The sequence below is a fragment of the Ctenocephalides felis genome, unplaced genomic scaffold (genome assembly GCF_003426905.1).
Source record: "Ctenocephalides felis isolate EL2017-DRISC unplaced genomic scaffold, ASM342690v1 CF-g0.4_SCAFFOLD_01170, whole genome shotgun sequence".
Lineage (NCBI taxonomy): Eukaryota > Metazoa > Arthropoda > Insecta > Siphonaptera > Pulicidae > Ctenocephalides > Ctenocephalides felis.
In genome coordinates this window covers 82,776,626-82,802,097 of record NW_020537324.1, presented here as the reverse complement: position 1 = coordinate 82,802,097, position 25,472 = coordinate 82,776,626, and the positions used below count along the sequence as shown (strand labels likewise).

The 25,472-nt window shown below is 28.1% G+C and overlaps 1 protein-coding gene across 1 annotated transcript; it reads left to right on the top strand.

Annotated features, from left to right (window-relative positions):
* On the top strand, nucleotides 1-21,773 carry LOC113367796 (voltage-dependent calcium channel subunit alpha-2/delta-3-like). The gene is made up of 17 exons (XM_026609376.1): nucleotides 1-33; nucleotides 325-435; nucleotides 6,625-6,850; nucleotides 8,431-8,544; nucleotides 9,378-9,576; nucleotides 11,413-11,593; nucleotides 11,958-12,110; nucleotides 12,577-12,769; nucleotides 13,151-13,287; nucleotides 13,393-13,461; nucleotides 13,562-13,642; nucleotides 13,722-13,796; nucleotides 14,117-14,221; nucleotides 15,396-15,609; nucleotides 16,148-16,193; nucleotides 20,354-20,577; nucleotides 21,664-21,773. Exons 1-17 carry the CDS (start codon nucleotides 16-18, stop codon nucleotides 21,771-21,773), a joined length of 2,256 nt encoding a protein of 751 aa, XP_026465161.1. The 5' UTR covers nucleotides 1-15.
* Nucleotides 21,774-25,472: the final 3,699 nt, after the last annotated feature.

Sequence of the window (25,472 nt, the reverse complement as noted above, 5' to 3'; positions counted from 1 at the left end):
AGGCAGTTTACGAAAATGAACGAAATTCAAAGGGTAAGCTTTAAAAATATTATTAAAGTGATAAAAATAAATTCAATTAAATATTTTCACAATATATTTAACATAATATTCAATTCTATGACACCAATTTAAATGATTGAACATTATAATTTGCATAAGTTTCACTAAATTAATGAAACATAAATAAATATCTTATTGGTCGTTAATAATTTTTGGATATATAAACTTTATTTAATATTTGCAAATTGTATTCAAGAATTGGATATAATCTTGTCTAATACAAAGCATGGTTAATTTATTAATTTTTTTAATTATTTTATTTAGAAGTACCACGACGACCCTTTAGAAGTTGTTCGAAAAGATGGATTGATTTTAATAAGAGAAATGGCTTCGGAGGTTAAAAACATGATGGACTTTAAAATGAGCGCCGTAAAGGTAATTAAATATATAAATATAATATAATAGAAATTATTCTTTCAATATACTATTAAAAGCGTTATACATTTCATTACTCTTTTACACTGGGAGAAGTTACTTAATTTACAGATTACTTGAATTTTTTTTCGATAAATTGTCAAATCACGAAATTATTTATAAAGTTTAACAAAGATTTTTCTCAAGCTTTAAAACAAAATCAATGACCTTGATTACTCTTCCCAAACGTTTATGGATCTCACAAAAAGTCATATTAAATTTTTTAATAACAAGCTAGAATTCTTTACTACCAATCTGCTGATTATATGTGTATATAATAAATGTGTGTATATATTATAAATTAATATTATTAATATTTATGTGTCGTGTATTCATACGAATAATGCGGAGAGGGACGAAAGGGCGTCCCTCCTTTGCCTTTGTTGTTTACTCTCTGTCAACATAAATCGTGATTTAATTACACGCTCCTCTCTGTTTTGCTTTCTGGCGAGGCGAGGAGAGGCGATAAATTCAAAGGCTTTTTTGATTTTATCAAACTTATGGTGGAATTCATACATAATAATATATATACTTATGTATACAAATTTATATATATACAGGGTGTCCCAGAACTCAACGTAAAGCTAAAACAGGTTGGGGGCGTCCATTAATCACGTGGGGCTTTTAGGGGGTGTTTGACAAAAAATCACGTGGGGGAAGAAGGGGTCTAGTTAGATTTTTACCTGAATTGTCAAAAAAAAACAAAATTCAACGTTTTCTCGGAAAATTTTACGTTATTAAAAATACAAGCAACTTTTGGTGGAAAAGGTGAGGGTAATTCTAAATATTACGAAGTATCACCAAGGGGGTTCAAAAATTTCTAAAATCCCACTTGTTAGTATTGTTTATAACTAAATAGGAAAAAAAATGTTATCTCAAGTTGCTTGGAATTATGAGCTTTTAAGAATTTTGGTGAAATTGTGACTGTTTTTTGGTTATTGTGGTTATTTTATTAACTTCCCGTAAGGGAGAAGTGGTTATTAGTTTTTGGCAAAGGTAGGACCAGCGGTTTCGGAGATACAGAGCTCAATGTTAAAAAATGGCAGTTTTTGAGAGAACTAAGCATCCGATTTGAATGATTCAAAAACTGTTTTCTTGTTTACAACAAAATAATTGCTTTAAAAAAAATCTGTTTCAATTTTTATTTAATTTTTTTGTATATCAAAAATAATTGAGATTTTAATTTTAATTCTGTCTAAAGTTCTAAAGCTCACTTACATACTTTAAATAATTAATTTAAATTTTGTAATTCAGTTAAGTTGTAGCAATTTGCCATACACTTTTTTACACGTTTTTAATAAAAATATTTTTCGCAATAATTAAATAATTTTTTTATGGAAATAGAAATCTCAATTTATTAAGTCGAATATTAATAGGTATAGGGATGTCCATGCAACTTGCTTTAAGGTAAAAAATACCACTTGCAGCTAGTTAATAATATTGTTTGGGTGAACACACCACTCTTCACAATATAATTATGTTTTATTCCGTTTAAAATATCTAGATTTTGATATTTATGACTGACATTTCACTCTATTTTTTTCCAATATCATATATTTTAAAGTCATATATTCCACATAATTTCAAGCCCGGGAGAATGTTTACGCCAAATGACAGTATACCATAATATGACATAAAAATGATCAATTTACACGATCGCAAATCTGTACGCATTTGTTACTTACAATTTGTCAATAATACAAAAATACAATACAATTACATTCAACAAATAGTGTAATTTACTTCCAACTAAAGCATTATAAATAATAACTGAAGCTTGGTTCTTTATTTTGTGTGAATAGAGATTTTTACAATTGTTAAGCAAATCAAATTTAAAATCAGTTCAGTAGTTCATGAGATTATTTGGGACAAACGTCGTGACAAGTCCTTTATATATACATACTTTAAACATGTATAATATATATGTGAATGTCTGTTTATATATATATACATTGTATAATGTAAATATATGTTTAATTAATTGCTGCATGTTTGTATATTTGATAAATACCACAGAGAGTGTATTTGCAATGGAAATTGCATAAACATATTTTAATTGGAAAATGTAAGGTTTCGCTCATTCATTGGGTTTCTTTTGCTTTCATTGAGTAATTAACTTTGTACAGAGTTAATTAAGATATACATATATATATATATATATATATATATATATATATATATATATATATATATATATATATATATATATATATATATATATATATATATATATATATATATATTCTATTTTATTAAACGATGTTAGAGTTACAAACGTTTCCAGAGTATAATTTGTAAATAAATTAAGCAAAATGTATATCAACATAATAATATTTATATATGGTCCAATCAAACATATCTTAGCATTTCCATTTTAATAATTAGATGGATGTCTGAATTAAAACTTTGTTGTTTACTTTTACATAGCTTTTATCATCTGAAGAACCATTGCATATACGAGTACATAAAACTAACATTAGCAAATGTTGTGTTACTTTTCGGTTTTTATTTGTTAACCAAATATTTTTATTATGAAACTATCATGTATGGTACTAATTTACAATCCTGATTAAATTCTTTAATTTTTGTTAAAACTTGCTAACATACTTTAGAATATTTTTTTAAAGGAGGGCCTCTCAAAGTTGATCGATTTAAATAATTTTAAAATTGTTCAACAAAAGGGCTTAATTTTTGAACCTTGAGGTAATTGAATCATTATTTTGGACTGTGGCCCTAGAAATGTTATTTACAATTACAGATTCAAAGTATAAACTAGTGGTGTATGGCATCGTGCCTTAAGGCAAATTGCTGGAACTTCCCGTATCGTAATGAAATATTCGAGAAATTTTAAACGTTTTCAAATATATTATTACAAATACTGTAACTTTCATAATTTTTGCTATTTTGTTATATCTGAGCAATCAAAATCAAATGTGAATCATAAATCAATTTATTTCCAGAATATTAACAATCGTCATTTCATTTCGAATTCAATTTCTAAACGCATTTGCAAATAATTCTGTGCGACATTTTCACTTATACTGTGCTTAGCTTGGCGGCCTTTTCACATTTTTCAATAATTTTCACAAAATTGGAAAAGTGCTTCATTACATAAACAGTCTAAACGCACTTGGGTAAACATTTGTACCAGAGTGGCGCTTAGACTGTGCTTAGCCTGGGTCATTTTTTGAATTTTTAATCCAAAATTACTTAATTAATATTGAAAAAAAAATAGAAACAAATTTTTTTTTTCCAAAAGCAATTATTTTGTTGAAACAAGCAGAAAGTTCTTTAAATCATTTAAATCGGACGCTTAGTTCTCTCAAAAACAGCTGTTTTTTCAACATATAGCTCTGTATCTCCGAAACCGCTGGGACTACCTTTGCCAAAAACTAATAACCACTTTTCCCCATCATTACGAACTGAATGTATTTTGGATCATACAAATCGGATGATCCGTTATCTCAAAAACTCGATTTCTATTTTCTGCACTCTTTGCTCTATATCTCCGTAACGACTGGACCTGCCTTTGCCAAAAACTAATCAGCACATCTCCCTATCAATAGGAATCGAATGTTTTTTGAACCATTGAAGTCGGTTGATCCGTGCGCCCGAAAACGTGGACAAAAAATGCGGACATACAAAACACGCACACACACATCTATTTAGTTTCTGAGGTATGCCAGTAAAATGTTCAGAAACCTTCAAAACGTCGAGAAATGCAAAAATTTTCATTTTCGATTTTTGGCCCATTACTATAACTATCCACATTTTTAATCTTTCTTGTTTATGGTTAGTTTTTCTAAAATTTGGTCTTGTATCTCGGCTTTCAAGTGTACTTTTTTCCCGCCTTCTCGAGAAGAATATGCTTTCATTTTTGTTCTAAGTCTTTTTTCTAGATTCTGATACTAGGTTACAATCCAAATAATATTGTAATTGGATATATATATATATATATATATATATATATATACATTATACATATATAAATCTGTTTGTCTACAAAGCATCCTAGAGCACTAGAACTCTAGAATGCGGTCGCCTTAACAAAGCGACGTCGCCGTCTTGAGAGAAAATGTCGCGACGGCTACGGCTACGGCTACGGCGGAGAGAGAGTATTCCGTCGAATCGATATTCAACCCTCCACCTCTGCACATACGTCGGGGGATCACCATGGGCGCCCCATCGTTCTATTAAGCCCCCCCTTTCGGAGTTAAGATGATGAGCGAGGTGGGAGATGAGCGCCACCTCTCGCTCACTAACGGTTTTAATACACGCATAGAGGAAAATATAGGAGGCAGCAATAGTTTATAGGATACACAAAATTAATAGAATTACTAGTGGTGTATGGCATCGTGCCTTAAGGCAAATTGCTGGAACTTTCCGTATCGTAATGAAATGTTCGAGAAATTTTAAACGTTTTCAAATATATTACTACAAATAGTGTAACTTTCATTATTATTCATATCTTTATATATCTGAGGTATGAGCAAAACAAATTTAAATCATAAATCAATTTATCTCCAGAACATTAACAATCGTCATTTCATTTTGAATTCAATTTAAAAAAAAAATAGTTGTCTAATTTACACAAAATTGAAAAAGTGCTCCCGTATAGTCACAGTCTAAGCATTTGTAAATAATTTTGTGCGACATTTTCACTTATACTGTGCTTATCTTGGCGGCATTTTCACATTTTCATTCAATAGTTTTCACAAAATTGGAAAAGTGCTCCACATAAACAGTCTAAACGCACTTCAGTAAATATTTGTACAAGGAATGCGCTTAGACTGTGCTTAGCCTGGGTAATTTTTTGAATTTTGGATCCAAAGTATAATGTACATTATAATGTACATTATAATTATATTTATAATGTAATGTAAATATAATAAAAAAAGATGTAATAATTATTTATCCTCAAAAGCAATTGTTTTGTCAATACAAGCAGAAAGTTTTTTAGATTATTAAAATCGGACGCTTAGTTCTCTTAAAAACTGCCATTTTTCGCACATTTAGCTCTATATCTTCGAAATAGCGGGACCTGTCTTTTGCCAAAAACTAATCACCTCTTCTCGCAATCATTACAAATTGAATGTTTTTTAGATCATTCAAATCCGATACTCAGTTCTCTCAAAAACTCGATTTGTATTTTCTGCACTCTTTGCTCCGTATCTCCGTAACAGCTGGACCTGCCTTTGCCAAAAACTAATCAGCACATCTCTCTATTAATAGAAATCGAATGTTTGATCCGTGCGCCCGAAAACGTGGATGATAAAATGCGGACATACAAAACACACACACACATCGATTTTTCTGAGGTCTGCCAAAATGTTCAGAAACCTTCAAAACTTCGAGAAATGCAAAAATTTTTGTTTTCGATTTTCGGCTCATTACTATAACTACCCTACAAGAAGTTTATAATTATAAAGCACGTTCTGTTAATCTAAATTATTACGATGTTGATCAAATGTTTATATTTATATATATGATTTTCATATGACTGTTATTGTTAAAATACTTAATAATTAGTTAACTAAAAACTTATAATTAAAAATACTTAAAAATTGTGAAACAGCATTTTATTTTTTTATATGGCTGTTATTGTTAAAATACTTAATAATTAGTTAACCAAACACTTATATTTTAAAAATACTTAAAAGTTGTGAAACAAAATATTTCCTTCATTAAAATACCTAAAAATTCGTAAAAGAAAAACAACTTATATTGTAAAAATACTTAACAATAATAATATAAATGATAATGATAATATTATTAATAGTAATAATAATAATAATTACAATAATATAAAGTACATAAATTTATTAAAATATATAAAATAACCTAATATTTGTTAAATAAAATAATTATATTGTAAAAGTATTGTAAAGCTTGTTGAAATACTTATTAAATTTTTAAAAAAATACTTGCAACAAACAAACTAGTTACATTTAAAAATAATTAAAATTAACTAAATATAAATAAGTTTATAGTACATAAAGTAAATAATAAATAAATAAGTAATAAAATAGCTAATAATTAATTAAATTATATTAAATCTATAAAATATTGACTTAAGCTTTATTATAATATTATTATACCGACGGCTTGTAAAATTAATAAATAAATAAATGACATCTATCTATTTTTCAGCGAATAATGGATTCAGCAGAACAAGCGGCCTTATCTTCCCTCGACCAATCAGACAACGCACAAGCGATCAGATCGCGCCCAAAACGAGCCACAAACGATGTTTCATATATCAGCACCAGCACCAGCACCAGTAGCAAAGTCCAAAGTAAATATCGAAAGGAGCAGGATCATCGGACGAGGAGGAAGCGATCGAACGACGAGGACGGCCTGGACGACGACTATTATGGTAAAAAATAATAGACAAAAGTTTACTTCTTACACTTCTTCTTATATATAGAACCAGCAAACCCGACGAACTCCGTTTCGCCACCAGATGGTTTCGTGAGAAAGATGAAATTTTTTGTTTGTTTCATATTTGAAAAGGAAAAATTTGATTTTATTACACAACAGTAATGAATTTATTTCGATTACAAAAATAAAGTGTTTTCTAGTTGAACTTCTCTAAGTAAATGAAAGTGAATCCGCAAATTATCCGTTTCATTGAAGTGCTCTTTCGTAAACCACATTTTTTGTTTTTTGGTCTGACGTTAACACAAACAAAGCGGATGGTTTTCCAACTCGTGAACAGGCAACGTATGAATGCCCATGTAAAAAACAATGATTTTCTAAATAATCTATTTGAAATTTATCCCGCAAACACTAAGCGATTGGCCTTGCGACTTGTTAATTGCCATTGCGAACGCAAGGCGAACTGGAAATTGCAATCGTTTGAAGTCAAACGAAAGACCAGTCGGAATCATTGGTATGTCACTAAATCGTCAGCAATATTTGATTGAATGGTGAAATTTAGTGCGTGTACATCATTATTCTTTGCGGCAAGAATTGCTCGTTGGCTTAACCAAGCATAATTCTGATAATTCTCACTAATGTCATTGCTCGAATTTTTAATTACGGTGCGTGAAGTTCCAGCAATTTGCATTAAGGCACGATGCCATGCACCACTAATTTTCTTAGCTACAAACCTCACGGATTCCGAGACCTTTCCAACGAATGCAAAATCGTCGATGGTCAGGTGCGTTCTGGTCAGGAAGGAAAACTCGACTTATTTTTATATATATGTAGATGATACAGCACCTTGTTCATTTCTGCATTTTGAATAATTTTATATAAGAATCATTTTATTATAGGCATCCATTAATCACGTGATCGATTTTTAAGTATTTTAAACCCCCTTCCTTTTGGTGATTTGTGGTGATAATCAAAATTACACTTGCTCCTCCACGTGTATTTTTAGTTACGAGAAAAAATTGTAAAGTTTTTGATCTTTTTTTAAAGTTAGAAATTAAAAAATCCCTCCCTCACGTGATATTTTGTGATTTTTTGTCAAAATCCCCCCCTCCCCGTAAAATCCACACGTGATTAATGGACGCCCCCTAATCGCGATAGTAATAGTAATAATATTTTCACTGATTTATTTTTAAGATTTTCTGTAGCTTTTGGAAAAACTTAAATCTTTCTGCAAAAGAAAATAAGTGAGGGTCTCTCTCCTATCTCTATGTTTTTTAATATTTTTTGAATAATTTTTGTTATTTTTTATAATGCTGAACTGTGTGTGGTGCAACCCTAAATTTTCATCTTCCTACCACAATTTTCTGTTTTGTAATAGCATTTTTTCATCCCACTTTATAACTGATAAATTATTGTCTTGTAAATTTTTCTATATGGATTTTCTCTAGCTTACAAAAAAACTGCAAAAAGCAATTTATTAGGAATTTTCCCAGAAACAATTTTTATAACGGAACAAAATTTGCCGGGTCAGCTAGTATATATATGTATATATGTATATTTTTTTTTTACTTTTAACAGAATCAGAAAGCAGTCCAGCTACCAGCCAGTGGCAATTTTCAGAACATTTTGATAATATGAAAATAAACGTCACGAAGAGCGAAATTTTGATGGCAAATGACGTTGCACGTGACGGTAAGTAGAAATATAAGTTTATTTTATACAATTTTTATTTTAAAGAAATGTTGATGAAACTTTTGATAAAACAACTTATTTTGTAATAGAGCGTTGCTATATTAATTCAAAGAAATATAATGGTAGGTATTAAAAATAATTTGTCAGGATCTCTTGTTTTCAACCACTGTTGCCTTATACTTTAATTTGGAGAAATAGAGAAAATTAAATAATAAAAAATAAAATAAAAATATCTATTTTATCTTATTAGAATCTGTTCCAACTTACTTTTGGTGAAGTAGAGTAACAATATGTGCCAAGTGCCAAGTTTCATCAAAATTGCAATATGCGTTTTAGTGCAATATCTTTTTAAATATTATTAGTATTGAGCGCAGAGCCAGCGACCCATCAACCACGCATATCTCGAAAACCATTGAAAGTTTCAACTTCAAATTTTGGTCATATTTTTTGTAAGGTACAATAACAATATGTGCCAAGTTTCATCAAAATCGCAATATGTTTTTTTGAGAACATACCATCTGTTTAATTTAAATGTTAGTATTGGGCGCGGAGCCAGCGATCCATCAACCGTGCAAATCTCGAAAACCATTGAATGTACCAACTTTGAATTTTGGTCACATTTTTGGTAAGGTGCAATAACAATGTGCGCCAAGTTTCATAAAAATCGCAAAATGTGTTTTTGAGAACATGCAACATACAACGTTTTTGAGAATTAATTTTTATATATTTTATATATTTGTTTAATGTATTTATTGCCTTTAGTGTATATATAAAATATATTCAGTTTATTAAATTAAATATTATTAAATATTAATTTGTTATATTTTTTCTAGATCCGGCTGTTCAAACAGCAATAAGGTGGTCGAGTCATCTAGAGCCCCTTTTTGCGAGCAACTACGAAACCGACCCTGCACTTTCTTGGCAATATCTAGGCACTTCTGCAGGAGCCCTAAGGAGGTATCCTGCTTCCGAAAGAAGTTCCACGATGGATGGAAAAGGGGAATCAGGGATAAAGGATTATCGATCTACCAGGTAATTAATATCATATGTTTCGGGTCCTGATTCGACCCATCTTCAGTGCATACAAATAAATTGAAGAAAAAAAAAACACCCAAAAAGGTATGAACACCAATTGATATAACATCAAGTTATATGATAATTTTTAATAAATATTAGAAAAATAAAATAATATTTTTCCAAGAAAAGGCACTTCTCATAAAAACATGTTATTCGATTGGAGTTTGTTTTACAAGTTGTAACATATATACTTATCTTAAACAGTAAAAATTTTAATTGAAAACAACATACATTATATCATTCGAGTATATTATAGGTAACTGATATATTGTTCGATTTGAGAAAATATAAACTTGATATATAAAAGACCCAAGATATATATATATATATATATATATATATATATATGTATAGAAAATTAATATCTAAATTCTATAATTTATTTGAAATCTAATTTTTACTCTATATTTATAAATATTTGTTAGTTTTTTAGATATTTTGCTATATAATATATCTAATTAAAACTTTCAAAATTATCCATAATTTATCAATATCTATATATTAAGGGTATTCTCTAAATGAAGTCAAGCTTTTATTGTCTTACAATAACTCGACTGTATAGAATGTTCAATCGAAGTCAGACTATGATACTAACTTGCAAAATATTTTATTTCAATAAATTATCAGGTTTAATACTACGTTTGATAATAATACTTTAATTTTAGTATTGTCTTTATGTTGTATATTCATTAAGTATTTATTGAAATTTATGAGTATCTGATAAAAAAAATTGCTCAATTGAATTGATTCATCGAGTAAATCAATTTTATTGCTTCAAATGATCCATCAAATAAAACAGTTTCCTAGATGGAAATAACTCTTAGATTTAAACATTTAATTTGATTGGGTTTTTTTGAAATTTAGTATCTACAAAATAAATATGAGTTTATAACCTCTCTATATATTCATTGATCTTTTTGGTTAACTTTTCTATATAGTGTATAAATATATAAAAACCAAGTTTAATAAACTTACAATCTAAATGTTATACAATTAATACAATCTAATTGTGAAAATCATAGGTGAAAACTATCTACATAATATATTTTAAATTATATTAAAAACTATAAAATATAAAACTTATACGCTTACTTTCATTATGTTTTGATAACCAGTAATATCCTTTCAATACACACACCAAGCTTTTCATTTTAGCACCGTGGATTTAGAGTGATTAACGCACAACACATTCTACTTATATTACATTAATAACTATTAAAAAAAACTAGTAAATAAATAAAAGTTATTTTATAACTTGTATTTGTGCAACTGTCAACACAACACAACCATACGCATTATTATATTATTATATTGTCTAGGACCATACGCAACATAAATCATACGCATGAAGTTGTTTGGTTTATAAATTTTTAATTTAATTTAAATATTGAACATTTGATTTTTTGTTATTATATATTAATAATCAATTTATCTATTTTAACTAAATACTATTGATTATATGTTATTATTAATATTTTTTTTTTTTTTTTATTATTTTAATAATTTTTACAACTGTCCTGAAACGGACAACAAGTAAAATTATTATTATTAATATGATTTTATAATTAGTATTTTTCAACTGTCAACACAACCATCTTCACATCGGAATCTTTACATGAGCACCAGCATTAATCGTACGTGAAGTTGTTTCGCGTGAAGTTGTACGCGTGAAAAGTTTATATTTTAACTGAATTTAAACACTGAACAATTAAATATTTATATTATATAAAGTTTATATATTTATTATTATATATTTGTTCTAATTTGTTTATACAATTGTCTTTTATCCAGGTGGTATATTGATGCAGCAACGTCTCCAAAAGACGTGGTCATTTTATTGGATGTCACTTCGCATAAAGTGACGCAAGGGACTTCGTCCGGTGCAACTGTCACCGCCATTTTAGACTCTCTTGGCGATGATGATTTTGTGAACGTTTTTGCTTATTCTGGGGACATCAGGCCGGTAGCCACGGTAATAAATAACACTTATAAGTAATAAACCAAATAAATACATTTGGTGTAACTTGCTGTTCTGTTTTGATGAAAATTTTATGATCAAAGCATCTAAGAATGGAGATCTTGAGGAAGATTATTACTACTTTCTTTTATTAAAATATATGTGCATACACACTGTATTTTATTTGTTAGTCATTCACATTGTGTGTGGTGTGCGAGTAAGAAGTCACAGTTAATATTTTTGCAAATAGTTCATTCTCTAACCTATTTAACAATGCAAACATTTAAACCTACATATATACATATAGATTAATGTACCAATATAAAAAGATGAAATGTAATAAAATCATAGTTTTGACCTTCTATTTTGTTTATTCTAGTGTTTAGGAGGAGGTCTAGTATCTGCTCATGCAGATAACAAAAGGGTCATCCTGAATGCCTTAAACGGACCAAAAGATCAATGGTCAGATTTGACGAGCAAAAATGTCAACTTGACAAAAGCTTTGGATTTTGGCTTCGACATACTGTACAGGGTAAAAATAGACAATTTTTACGTTTATATTATTTAAAAATGGTTACCTGGTTCAATATAAAAGAGCTTAAAAAATCAACCCTCTTTAAATCTACAAGATGAATGAAAATTCTGATGGACTATTTATGAAACTATTAGGAAAACAAAGATTATTAACACATAATAATAGAATATAACTTATATTGATTATAATATTGCCTAAATAAATAAAAACGTTATTCGGGCATATGAATTGTATTTTATCTATTCTATCAAATGATTTATCCTATTGAAGAAAACAGTAAAGTAAACCTCACATCACTTTGTTAACACTTATTTCTGTATATTATATAATAACTTTTATAAATACTACTTTATATGATAAGAAATATTTTTATAGTACACTATAATTTGTGTTACTAATTTATAAGAATTTTACAATCTACTATATAAATTTCTTTTATATTTATATTTATTTTTCTTTTTAGTACAATCGAACAGGAGCAGGTTGCCAATGCAACCAAGCGATAACTTTGGTATCATCTGATGTACAAGTGGCCCCTCGACATGTGTTCCAGAAACATAATTGGCCACACATGCCAGTACGTGTTTTTGCTTACGATGTTGGCAAAGATAAAACTACGAGGGCTGAAATGCATTGGATGGCCTGCAGCAATAAAGGTAATAAAATATAATATATATATATATATATATATATATATTTTATATGTATATATATATATATATATATATACATAAAATAAATCAATAATTATTTTAATTCAATGTTGATATAAAGTTATTAGAAACTGAATTTACAGAATATTTTCCCAAAGTCAAAGTTAGTTATAACTATTTCTAAAATTTTATAGTTCTTCAAATTTGTTGAATATATGCTGAATGAGCTACATTTTTTATTCATATCCAAAAATATATAATATACAAAAACATTTTCTATAGAAAACTAGATACAACATTTTTATTGTGTTATTTTAAAACATTCTTATTATTAGATATGGTTTCTCTATCGAATCAATTATAAGCAATTAAAACATTTTTTAGGTTTTTATGCCAGAATTTCAACACCAGAAGAAGCTCCTTCTAAAGTGTTGGATTTTATATCAGTAATGGCCAGGCCGATGGTTATGTATCAGAATGATCATCCTATACAGTGGTCCCCAGTTTTTGTCGCTGGACAGGTCAGTTTGATAATAAATCTGAATATAATTACATATTTATTTAATTTTACTTGTATGGAAAAAAAAATTAAAATAAATGTAACATGTGTTTTGTATCTCTTGTAGAACGAAGATGGTTCTCATAGATTGATGACATCTGTGAGTACACCAGTATTCGACAGGAGAAATCACACTGTAAGTAGATTTATATATATCTATTCATATATATATATATATATATATATATATATATATAATAAATATAGTTTTATAATATATAAATTATTATTTCTAGGTAAGAGTGGCCAATTTGTTAGGAGTGGCTGGTACTGATGTACCAGTGGATCAAATAAAGAAACTAGCACCAGAATATAAGGTAAATTTATTATTAAATTAATCATTTATTTATTTATCTGTATTTTATTAATTTTTTTACAAATATATTTTTTTTACAGTTGGGTGTGAACGGTTATTCATTTATTGTCAATAATAATGGACACGTGTTGTACCATCCTGGACTCAATCCACTGGTAAATATATTAATATATTATATTGGTGATATTATTAAGAAAATTAAATAATATTCTATTTTTTATTCGTGGATGCAGCTTGGTAAAAATAAGGTATGGTAATTTATACTTTTAAATCTCTTTAAATTTCATTCACTTCAAACACTTCATGCAATATAAATTTTACTAATGTATAAATTTAAAATATTAATACTAATTGCTATTTATGTTTTAGACAAAATTTAAATTTATATTTCTGAATAAATCTTGTACATTTCTGCCTCATGTTTGTAATATAAATAATATTATATTTCATATAATGTAATTAAATTTTTTTACAGTATTTGGAAACTCTGAAACCAACTTACACATCGGTTGATTTGACCGAAGTGGAGTTACCTGAAAGTGAGAACAGTCCTCGAGAGAACCACAGTGCTCTTTTAGATGTAAGTTAAATTTATTTATTAAGAACACGTGATTATTAACTTCCCGTAGGGTAAGTTATAGTAATCGCAAAAAATCGAAAATGAAAATTTTTATATATCTTTACGTGTCAGAGGTTTCTGAATATTTTGGCATACCTTAGAAAAAATTGATGTATGTGTGTCTGTGTGTGTGTATGTGTGTGCGGATACAAATTTTCGTCGACGATTTCGGGAACACGGATGAAGCGATTTGAATAATTCAAAAAACATTCGATTCGTATTGATAATGAGACGTGCTGATTAGTTTTTGGCGGGGGCAGGTCTATCTATTCCGAAGATATGAGGCAAAAAGAGCCAAAAACGGTTACTCAGTTTTTAAGAGAACGGAGCGTCCGATTTGAATTATTCAAAAATTTTACTTGTATTAACAAGATGAAGAACTAATCAAATTTTTATGAAGGCAGGTCTAGCGGTTTCGGAGATCTAGTAAAAAAAAATATAAAAAAATGCCATCTGGCGGTCAAAAATGATCATTTAGACATATGCACATCAAATTATCATATATTTTATAGAGATTTTAACAATAAGTATAAATTTTGTTTACATTGCTATGGGTTCTGTACTAATGCTTATCCGTTAGACGGCGGCGCGGCGCTTACGCGCTTCGATATTTCGTCTCTATGCAGTACGATTGCTTTGAAAAAAAGTTCAGAATTTCTAAAATATTTCAAAATACATTTTTCTTCAAAAAGTCTTGTTTTCAAAAAAAAGGAAATTTTTGTCAAAAATTTATAGGCTCTCAAAAATCTAATTATTTTGAAGTAAGTTTTTTTCAAAAATGTTAATCTTTTAAAAAAAATATATTTTTGGTACGAGAAGTTTCAGAGTTTGCCTTAAGGCACGTAGCCATGCGCCCCACTAGTTCTGTTTTTTTTTTAAAAAAAATCATTAGATAAACTTATGAAAATAGCAAAACAGTAAAGAGGCCCTGAAGAGTATTCCTAAAGAGAACCTCCATATTTTCACATTTTAATTTTTATAATATCCATAAATGTTATTATTCCTTGGCTTCTGTACATTAATACAATCTAACTCAAAATTCATTCATAATATATTTGCTTAGCAAATATCAATTATTATTTCACTATTTTTATCATTACTAGGTATTTTTATTAATTCTTTTTTTTCTTTTCAGCTTCGAAGAGATATGATAGAGCAGAAAGAAGGCGAGACTGAATTTGGTGTCAAAACGGTTTACGATTCTGGTAGACGAGTTGCTACCAGAAGACATAAATATTTTTATGAAAGAGTCGATGGGACTCCTTTTTCTTTGGGAGTGGCCCTTCCTGAGGGATACGGGATGTATGAGTTGAGGGCCGAGCTGGAGATCAGGCACAGCTCGATTAATGGTAATAAATTGACATTGATATATATATATATATATATATATATATAAATACATATATATATATATATATATATATATATATATACATATGTTAAAGAAGTTAGTTTTGATGTTGAGAAATATGAGTAAGTTCTTCAAGGGCATACATCAAATAAAAGGCAAAGATTTAGAGGCAAATGATTAAGATATATTATAATTGCATATATATATTTATATATATGTAGAAAAACAAAGCTCAAATTTATTTGATTTAAATCTAATAAAAAATTAAAATATTTTTATAATCAAAAAAAAATTTGAAAAGTTCTAACAGAATTTGCTGAAGATGACACAAACATAGTGTCGAAACTAGTTCAATTGACAAGAGCCTGAAATAATATCTATTATCATTGATTACGGCTTGCTTATGAATGAATAAATAAATAAAGAAAGAAATTCTTTTATTATTTATATTTTTATCAACATCGAAACAACATTATAAATGTATATATAAAATATTTATTTGTGTATGTTTATTAATTTATTTTAAATATTTTTAGTAACCGAATACTTCAAAGGAAACAACTGGCGCATACATCCTGATTGGTATGTAAATTTTATTATTCATTTTATTAAATATTTCATATATTAAAAGGTTGTATTACTATTGTGGTTGTACTACTACAAAACAAAATTGACTGCTAATTAGTGAATTTTTCAATTTATTTTTTAACTTCTCGTAGGGTAGTTATAGTAATGGGCCGAAAATCGAAAATGGAAATTTTTGCATTTCTCGACGTTTTGAAGGTTTCTGAACATTTTGGCATACCTCAGAAATTAGGTAGTGTGTATGTATGTATGGATTTGAATGGTTTAAAAAACATTCGGTCCGTATTGATAGGGAGATGTGCTGATTAGATTTTGGCAGAGACAGGTGGAGCCGTTTTGGAGATAAAGAGATAAATGTGCAAAAAATGCTAGCTTTCGAGGCAACGGAGCATCCGATTTAAATGATTTAAACAACTTTCTGCTTATGTTGAAGAAATGATTGGTTTTGGGAAAAGAAAAAAAATATATCAATTGTGTTTTTTATTCCCAAAAACAATTTTTTTTTTAATATCGAAATAAATTCGGATTTTCAAAATTTTAATTTGGTACGGGAAGTTCCAGCAATTTGAATCCACCAGTTGACATCTGTTAAGGATTGTGCTTAACATGTTTTGCACTATTCTATTAATTGATCAGTATAATTTGGCATTAATGGATCAAAAATTGTTTTTAATTTATTTTGTTTGAAATATTACGACTGAGTACAGTTTAATAAGAAAGATGCATTTTAATAAAATTTGTAACAATATCTGTGAATCTTATAATATAAAAACAAATATATTTAAATAAATTTATTCATAGTACTAAATATTCGTACAGCAGTAATTAAATTTACAATGCAAATAAAATATAAGTAATTCATAGATATTTCTGCTTTCTGCTTGTTAATATTTTATTGATCTTCATCACATTTTCCATTATGAACATTCACCTTGTGTCTCTTCAAGCTGTTCGAATGTGCAAATTCCTTATTGCATGTATCACATTTGAAAGGGCGTTCCCCTGTATGAATACGCATGTGCTTATTCAAGTCACCCGTGCGTTTGAATGTTTTAATGCATATTTTACATTTAAAACGGCGTTCTCCTGTATGAATAAGCATGTGTGGTTTTATATCACCTTTTCGTGTAAATGTCTTATTGCATGTATCACATTGGAAAAGACGCTCTTTAGTATGAATGAGCATATGTCCTTTCAAAGTGCTTTTTTCTTTCAACGTCTTATGACAGATTTTGCATTCGATAGGGCGTCCTCCTGTATGAATAAGCATATGTCTTGTGAAAGAGCTTTTATCTTTCCATTTCTTATGACAGATTTTGCATTCGATAGGGCGTTCTGTGCTATGAGTAAGCATATGTTTTTTCAAAGTGCTTTTTTCTTTCATCGTCTTATGACAGATTTTGCATTCGATAGGGCGTTCTCCTGTATGAATAAGCATATGTCTTGTCAAAGCGCTTTTATCATTCCATTTCTTATGACAGATTTTGCATTCGATAGGGCGTTGTCCTGTATGAATAAGCATATGTCTCATCAAAGCACTTTTATCTTTCCACATCTTATGACAGATTTTGCATTCGATAGGGCGTTCTGTGATATGAGTGAGCATGTGCTGTTGCAAACTTGATGAATATTTAAATGTCTTATCGCATACATTGCATTTATTGTTTCCATTTTTGCCATTTCTAGGTATGTGGTCAACCATGTGCTCTTTCAAATAATTAGATTCTGAAAATGATCGATTATCAATTTCATATTCACAATCGGCTGTCTCAATTACCTCCTGTTTGATTTCTTCTTCGATAGTTACTTCGGAATTCATAAATCTTTCCAGGCAAGTTTCATCATTTTCTAAACATGATTCAGACTTAACAATACCTTCAAGATCAACACATTCATTTTCAAATTTTATGTCTTCTGTTGAAAGTGGCTCAATTTTAATTTTCTGATCATTCATAATTGTTTCTTCAGACATTTTCACTGCGTATGGTATCCTTTTCAAATATCTCAAATATCATAATCAATCTAAATATACTTGCACTTGTCGTAGAAAATCTTCCAGCTGTTCAATCCAAATTATATTAACAATTTACATTACACGGTTATGGTCGTTCCGAAATCCAAATTCAAGTTGACATTTCGAGCATAGAGTATCTTTTGATAAAGACTCGTTCAGAAGGATTCTTAGTTAGGGGACATATTGTAGTCGCAAATTTGGCGCTATTGAGCCGATGAAAAAGCATTGTCAAATGTTTTATGTTGGTCAGTTAACATATTGTGATTCTTCTGTTTTGTTTGTGTTTGTACATTTGTTAAAAATGATTTCATTAACTTCCCGCAAAAATCGAAAATGAAAATTTTTGTATATCTTTACATTTCAGAGGTATGTGTGTATGTGTGTGTGCGGATACAAATTTTCGTCGACGATTTCGGGAACACCGATCGACCAATTTGAATAATTCAAAAAACATTCGATTCGTATTGATAAGGAGACGGGCTGATTAGTTTTTGGCGAAGGCAGGTCTAGCCGTTTCGAAGATACGGGGCAAAAAGTGCCAAAAATGATAACTCAGTTTTTAAGAGAACGGAGTATTAGATTTTAATATTTCAAAAAACATTTTACTTGTATTGAAAAGATGAAGAATTGTTTATATTTTGGGAAAGGCAGGTTTAGCAGTTATGAACTCTCAATAAAAATAAGTTTAAAAAATGCCATTTGGCGGACAAAAATGATTATTAGTCATATGCACATCAAATTATCACATATTTTATAAAGATTTTAATAATAAGAACAAATTTTGTTCACTTTTCTATGAGTTCCGTACCAATCTGTTGCATCTGTTATACTGCGACGCGGCGCCCACGCGCTTCCGTATTTTGTTTCTACGCAGCTAACATATCGCGATTGCTTTGAAAAAAAGTTCAAAATTTCCAAAATATTTCCAAGTATTAAAAAATCATTTTTTTCAAAAACGTCAATTTTTTTTTCAAAGATTTTAAAAATCTCTAAAATCGATTTATTCAGAGTTCTTAAAGAAAATGTAATTTTTGGTGCGGGAAGTTTCAACAATTTGCCTTAAGGCACGATGCCATATACCACTAGTTCTAAATTTGGTTCTCTACAGTCATACAAAAATTTAGACCTGAGCAAATATACAAATATGTTTGATTTGATATTTATGATGGAATTTAATATTATTAACTTCCCGTAGGGTAAGTTATTGTAATGGGCCGAAAATCGGAATTGAAAATTTTTACATTTCTCGACGTTTTGAAGGTTTCTGAACATTTTGGCATACTTCAGAAAAATGGATGTGTGTGTGTGTATGTATGTATGGATACAAATTTTCGCCCACGTTTTCGGGCGTACGGATCAACCGATTTGAATGGTTTAAAAAACATTCGATTCCTATTGATAAGGAGATGTGCTGATTAGTTTTTGGCAAAGGCAGGTCCAGCAGTTACGGAGATAAGGAGCAAAGAGTGCAGAAAATAGAAATCGAGTTTTTGAGAACGGAGCATCCGATTTGAATGATCTAAAAAACATTCAATTATTATAGTAATGATTGGGAAAAGGGGTTATTAGTTTTTCGCAAAGGCAGGCCCAGCCATTTCGAAGATACAGATATACAAAAAATGGCAGTTTTTGAGAAAACTAAGCGTCCGATTCAATTGATTCAAAGAACTTTCTGCTTGTCTTAACAAAATAATTGATTTTGGAAAAAAAATATTATTTCATTTTTTTTCTTTAATTTTTGTATCTCGAAAATAATTCAGATTTTATTTTTAATTCTGACTATAGTTCTAATATAGTTTAAACGGATAATTTCAACTTTGCAATTCAGTTTATATAATTCTTATAAATATTAGACAATGTTACAATATTTATAATAATCTATTTGAAAACATTCAATATTCCTCGAACATTGCGTTACGGTACGGGAAGTTCCAGCAATTTGCCTTAAGGCACGATGCCACCCACCCCACTAGTTTTATGATATATTGCATTGCTGAATTAAAATATATGACTAAAATTTATAATAAAAATATCTGAATTGATATAAAATGCAACCATCGTCCTATTTATAGCATTAACACTAAAAACGAATATTTCCTTTTATTTTATTTCATTTCCAAATAACAATTCTCTTTTTCTTCAGGGTTTATTGCGAATACGCATCCTCGGCTCCTGCCTTCAGCGAATTCTCAAACAACCAGCCAGGACAAGATTCGGATTTAAATCCTGGTCTGTTGGGCCCTCCAGAAAAACGGCTCTTACACTTTTTGTCCAGGGCCGGACGTCCTGGTTGGAAATGGATGAGCGTTAGACCGAGAGCTAGGGAGGAACCCAGAGCTGCGAAAACGGATAAGGACGGATATTTCTGTAAGTAGAAAAAATAAGTAAATGTATAATTTTGGTTGTTCTGTAATTTGTCCTGTTCTCTCTGTGAATAATATATAATTTTATTTAAATAAATTTAATTTACACTTAAACTTTTTTTACACAAATGTATTCAAAATACATAAGGACTAGTATATCCTTAAAATACTAGACATTCTCAATTTGTTTTTATATTTATATTCATACTAGCTAACCCGGCAAACTTTGTTTTGCTAGTAAGGTATATTCTAAACAATTTCTAGAGAATCAAAAATATTAATACTTTTAGTGTATAATAAGGAAGTGTTGTTTGAATGCTATATACAATGAGGTATTATAAAAACAATAAACCCCATTAGTTTGTCTATATTTTGTCAATACAATCAAACTGGAAGTTTTATACACTTTCTATAGAAATCATGGTATAATCCAATCCAAGTCTTTTTTGGTCTTTCGACTTATTGATTACGTTTCAAGTTTTTCAGATTCTTTTTGGATTCTGGATTCTGTGTATAATTGCAAATAATACTATTGAGTACTAGAAAATGTTTTATAAATACCAATGAGTATATAATTGTACAAATGAGATTTTTCCAAGCACGTGTTTGAGAAAAATATGCCATGAAGTGCATTTTCATATTAACATTTAAAAAAAGTTAATATTTTGAGTGTCTAGTAACACTTGCGGCCCGTTTACTAACGTTTTTGTATATAAATAAAACTACAAACAAAACTACTTACTACAATTTAATCATAATTAACTAATATTCACGTAAAACATCCTATTAAACGTAATTGAACATCATCTGTCAAAAACGTTTGACATTTGACGTATTAGCCACCGTCCATTGTTTTATTTAAATTACGCCTCTACAAAAATTTTCAAATTAAAAATGTAAAGTTTCACCTTTCCGACAACCTACCGATTAGCACAAATTTTTCAAGACTAAGACTGTGGCCAAATCGGTTTAGCCGTTGTTGAGTTTTACCGAATCACTTGATCGAGAGCTCCATTTTTATATATAAGATTTATAATTATATTTACATTTATATTTATATTTATGATTATATTTTACATTTTTTCCCCAGGTGATAAGAGTTTGGTCCAGAGCCTGGTTCGAGATGCGATGGTGACAGATGGCTTAGACAGGCGCTCTATGGGGTCCAGACAGAGTTCTCATAAAGAAGACAAACAGTGAGTTAATAATGGTTACATCATTTTTTTATCTTATTAATATATACTTTGATTTTTTTGTATCTACCAATTGGACGTATTCGAAAATATTTTAAATTTTATTGTAATTAAAATGGTTAGAGTTTTATAGGCGCGACTCGTATTTTGTATTTTTGTTATTGAGTTAGAATTTGAGATCTATGAGATAATTTTTAAACAAGCTCAGATATAAATTTTAAATTGAATTAAGTATTAATTTTAAACTATTTGAAACAAAACAGTGATTAAAAAAATTAACATTTAAGTACTAGTTACTTGTACACGCGGTAAACAAAACGACTCTCGAAACAAATTGTATTTTTTTCGCAAATAGTTCAGTTTTCCTTTTATCTCGTTGGCTTTTTTGATCGTTGCTGCAAATAAAGTTAATTCAAATTGTAATGAGTGAATTTCAATTTAACAAAAAAGGAGGGCGCGAAAGGTTCACACACGATTGAAGTAGAACTTTTTTGCTATTAGATACATATGATAACACTCGTGATGCACTCATTTATTAATGTTAACCATTATTCATATTTATTTAGTAAAAGTTATAAATTATATATTTATAATAGCATTAAAAATATTTATAATATTTGAAAACAATAATGTAATTAAAGTCATACTTCAAATATGACATGATCGGTTTGTCATTGTAATTAGCATTTAGAAATGAACCATTGTTAGAGAAATGAAGTAATTGCTGATTAATAAATTCTGTAATATTCGTTCACACAGCTGTAATATAACAATCTTAAGAAATTTCATTAACACTACCAATAAATAAATTGACTGCTTGTTTTTTTTTACTTTTTCGCTGGCGATACACTCTCATTCTTTGTACAGCTGTAGTATCTGTCTTGCATATAAAAATAATTACCATTTTAATATTCTCAAAAATATATAGTAACTACGAATAATACAAATTAATTCAATAAACTTACGTTTCTTGCACGGCACAGATTGTTTGTTTGTTTCATTACTTTTGCTATAATAAAATACAATCAAAGCAATCATCGCAATCGACCCGTATAGAAATGATCTCATCGAGAGCGAATGACGAATCATTGGCACTCGACTCGGCCGTAACGCACTTCCGTTGCATTTGCACCGATTTACACCCTAGTCGCGCCTAAAGAAGTTTTACTTCAAAACTGATTTTTATGTTCCACGATAAAAAATTATTATTCCACGATTAAAATTATTATTATCTTTCTAAAAGAACACTGTTATTAATATTCTAAAAATATATAATAATTGATAAATAATAAAAAATACTTAGACATGTAAATATCCTAATTGGATTAACCAAGACCTTTTTAAAATATTTTATAAGATGTTATGCTGAATTGTTTGAAACAAAAAATAGCACAAAGCACTAATTAGCACATCCACTTCTTGTGGTAAATTTTTTTTCTGTGTTTAATTTTAATATTTCTCTAGCACACCAGGATGTTTTTTAAATATTTTTTCACAATATTATCATTTTATTAATATTGCTATGTGTCTTGTCTTGTCTTGCACCATTTGTAGCCCAATTGCCACACTTATGGCTTTGCTGCACAGGTAAAAACACTTGGTCGAAAAATTATAGAAAAAGCACTAAAAATCCTTATAGAACCCTTTATAGATTCATCCTTATTCGATAAAAAAATATTTTAGGTGATATGAAATTAATGTTGATTGGTACATAGAACAATAATTAATAGAAAAACATTATATTATTCATAATTGTAGAAAAAGCAATATTTTATGCTCTAAGTTTGGATGCAAAGGTGTAAATTCTTGCAACTTAAAAAATATTCGATTATTAAGTTTTTTATTATTGTATGCAGAATTTAATATTTTCTAACTTTAATTATACTATATTATGCATATTATTTATAATATATATATACATAATTATATACTATACATTTTATTGCAAAAGAAACAGTTGTAGAGTTATAGGGAAAAATGTAGATATTTTTACCTTTGCTCTTTTTTTTTCAATTTTGATATTTGAGTTTTGAATCGTACGGAATTTGGTATAAAAAATATATTAAATATTGTTCTACGTACAATGCTTTTAAATATCTGCAATTATTTATTATATAATATATTATTATGTTTTGCATATTTTGTATTTAAATGTATGAAATTCCAATTTGTAGTTATTTCAAGAGTCTTTCAAAGATAACATTTATTTTAATATACATTATATGAAAAAACAGCCAGTTTTGTTAGTTTTTTAAATCATAGTACATGTAGAATTTAAAAATTACAAATTAGTTATTTAAACTTGCAAATTTGGAAATTATATAATAATTACAAGTTGGAATTTTAATATTTAATTAGATGCATAATAAAATATTGTTTAATTTTCTATTCACGGTGGAGGGGCAAAATATTTCAAATATATATATATATATATATATATATATGTATAAATATTATTTTTTGAGAAAAATAATAAATTTCTCATTATTTATTTAACAAAGAACTATTAGTTGCTCCATCGTATGCAATAGAATTTTTATAAGTAATTTTACACATACTACGCCTTCTCATAATTGGATTCAAAACTTCAATAATTTTATTTATTTATTTCTTAAACTTTTAATATAAATATGAATATAAGAACAAGCATAATTTTATAAATTATCAACACAAACACTTTTTTTTAAATCGTTATCCTTGAATACTTTTCCGTTATGGAAAGTTAACTTTCTAATAATTAATTTTATATATTTCCAATTGTCGACAAATCTTTATTTTGAAATCGAATGCCATGTTCGCGATATCAATCGGTTTAATTAAAAAATTCTTCGAAACTTTTCAAGTTTCAAGTCGAAAAGTTTTAAAGTTTTCGTTAAATCGTTTATTTTCTTAAGGATTCGCGAATTGACAGTTTGACGGCTCCGAAGGAAAATGAATTATGTTTTGAAATCTATATCGAAATGGGAAATTTAATATATATGTATATATATATATATATATATATATAATTATACTTAGTTTATTAATTTTTGTGTTTTCAAGCAATGGATTTTAGTTTGTAAGTAAAGGTAATATAAATATTAATCCCAAATTTTAATTTTTTTCAGAGCAGCTTTATGGATTTTATTTCTTAACATTATTTATATGTGAATATTTTAAAATTTTGGCGATGCAAAAAGATTTATGATAAATTGAAAAAATAATAAAATATACTATAATATTATATAACTATTGCCATGGACGTTAAATAAATAAATAATTAGTGTAAAAGTACGTTTACTTGAGTAAAATATTTTTTTATTTAATTTTCATTGATGTATCTATTTATTTTTGTATTATCTATTTATTTACCTATATTTATATTTATTTATTTATTTACAAATTTATTTTTTATCTTTATATCTTTTGGCTTATTTACTTTAATTTTCTGGTTAGTGATTTATTTCTTGATTTATTCATATGTTTACTTATTTATTTATTTATTTATTTATTTATTCATTTATTTATCTATTTATTTATTCTCACGTTTATTTATTTATTAATTATTTATATATTTATTTTCTCTTTCTTTATCCATTTATTTACTTATTTTTTTATATAAATATATTACTTATAACAGCATACTGGAAAGAATATAAATATAAATATAAATATAAATATAAATATAAATATAAATGTAAATGTAAATATAAATATAAATATAAAT

Excerpts from the sequence above, each read along its gene's own strand:
- LOC113367796 (XM_026609376.1), top strand. Across the intron at positions 9,577-11,412 it reads AAGGATTATCGATCTACCAG|GTGGTATATTGATGCAGCAA; the intron begins GTAATTAATATC and ends TCTTTTATCCAG. Across the intron at positions 13,643-13,721 it reads AACTAGCACCAGAATATAAG|TTGGGTGTGAACGGTTATTC; the intron begins GTAAATTTATTA and ends TTTTTTTTACAG.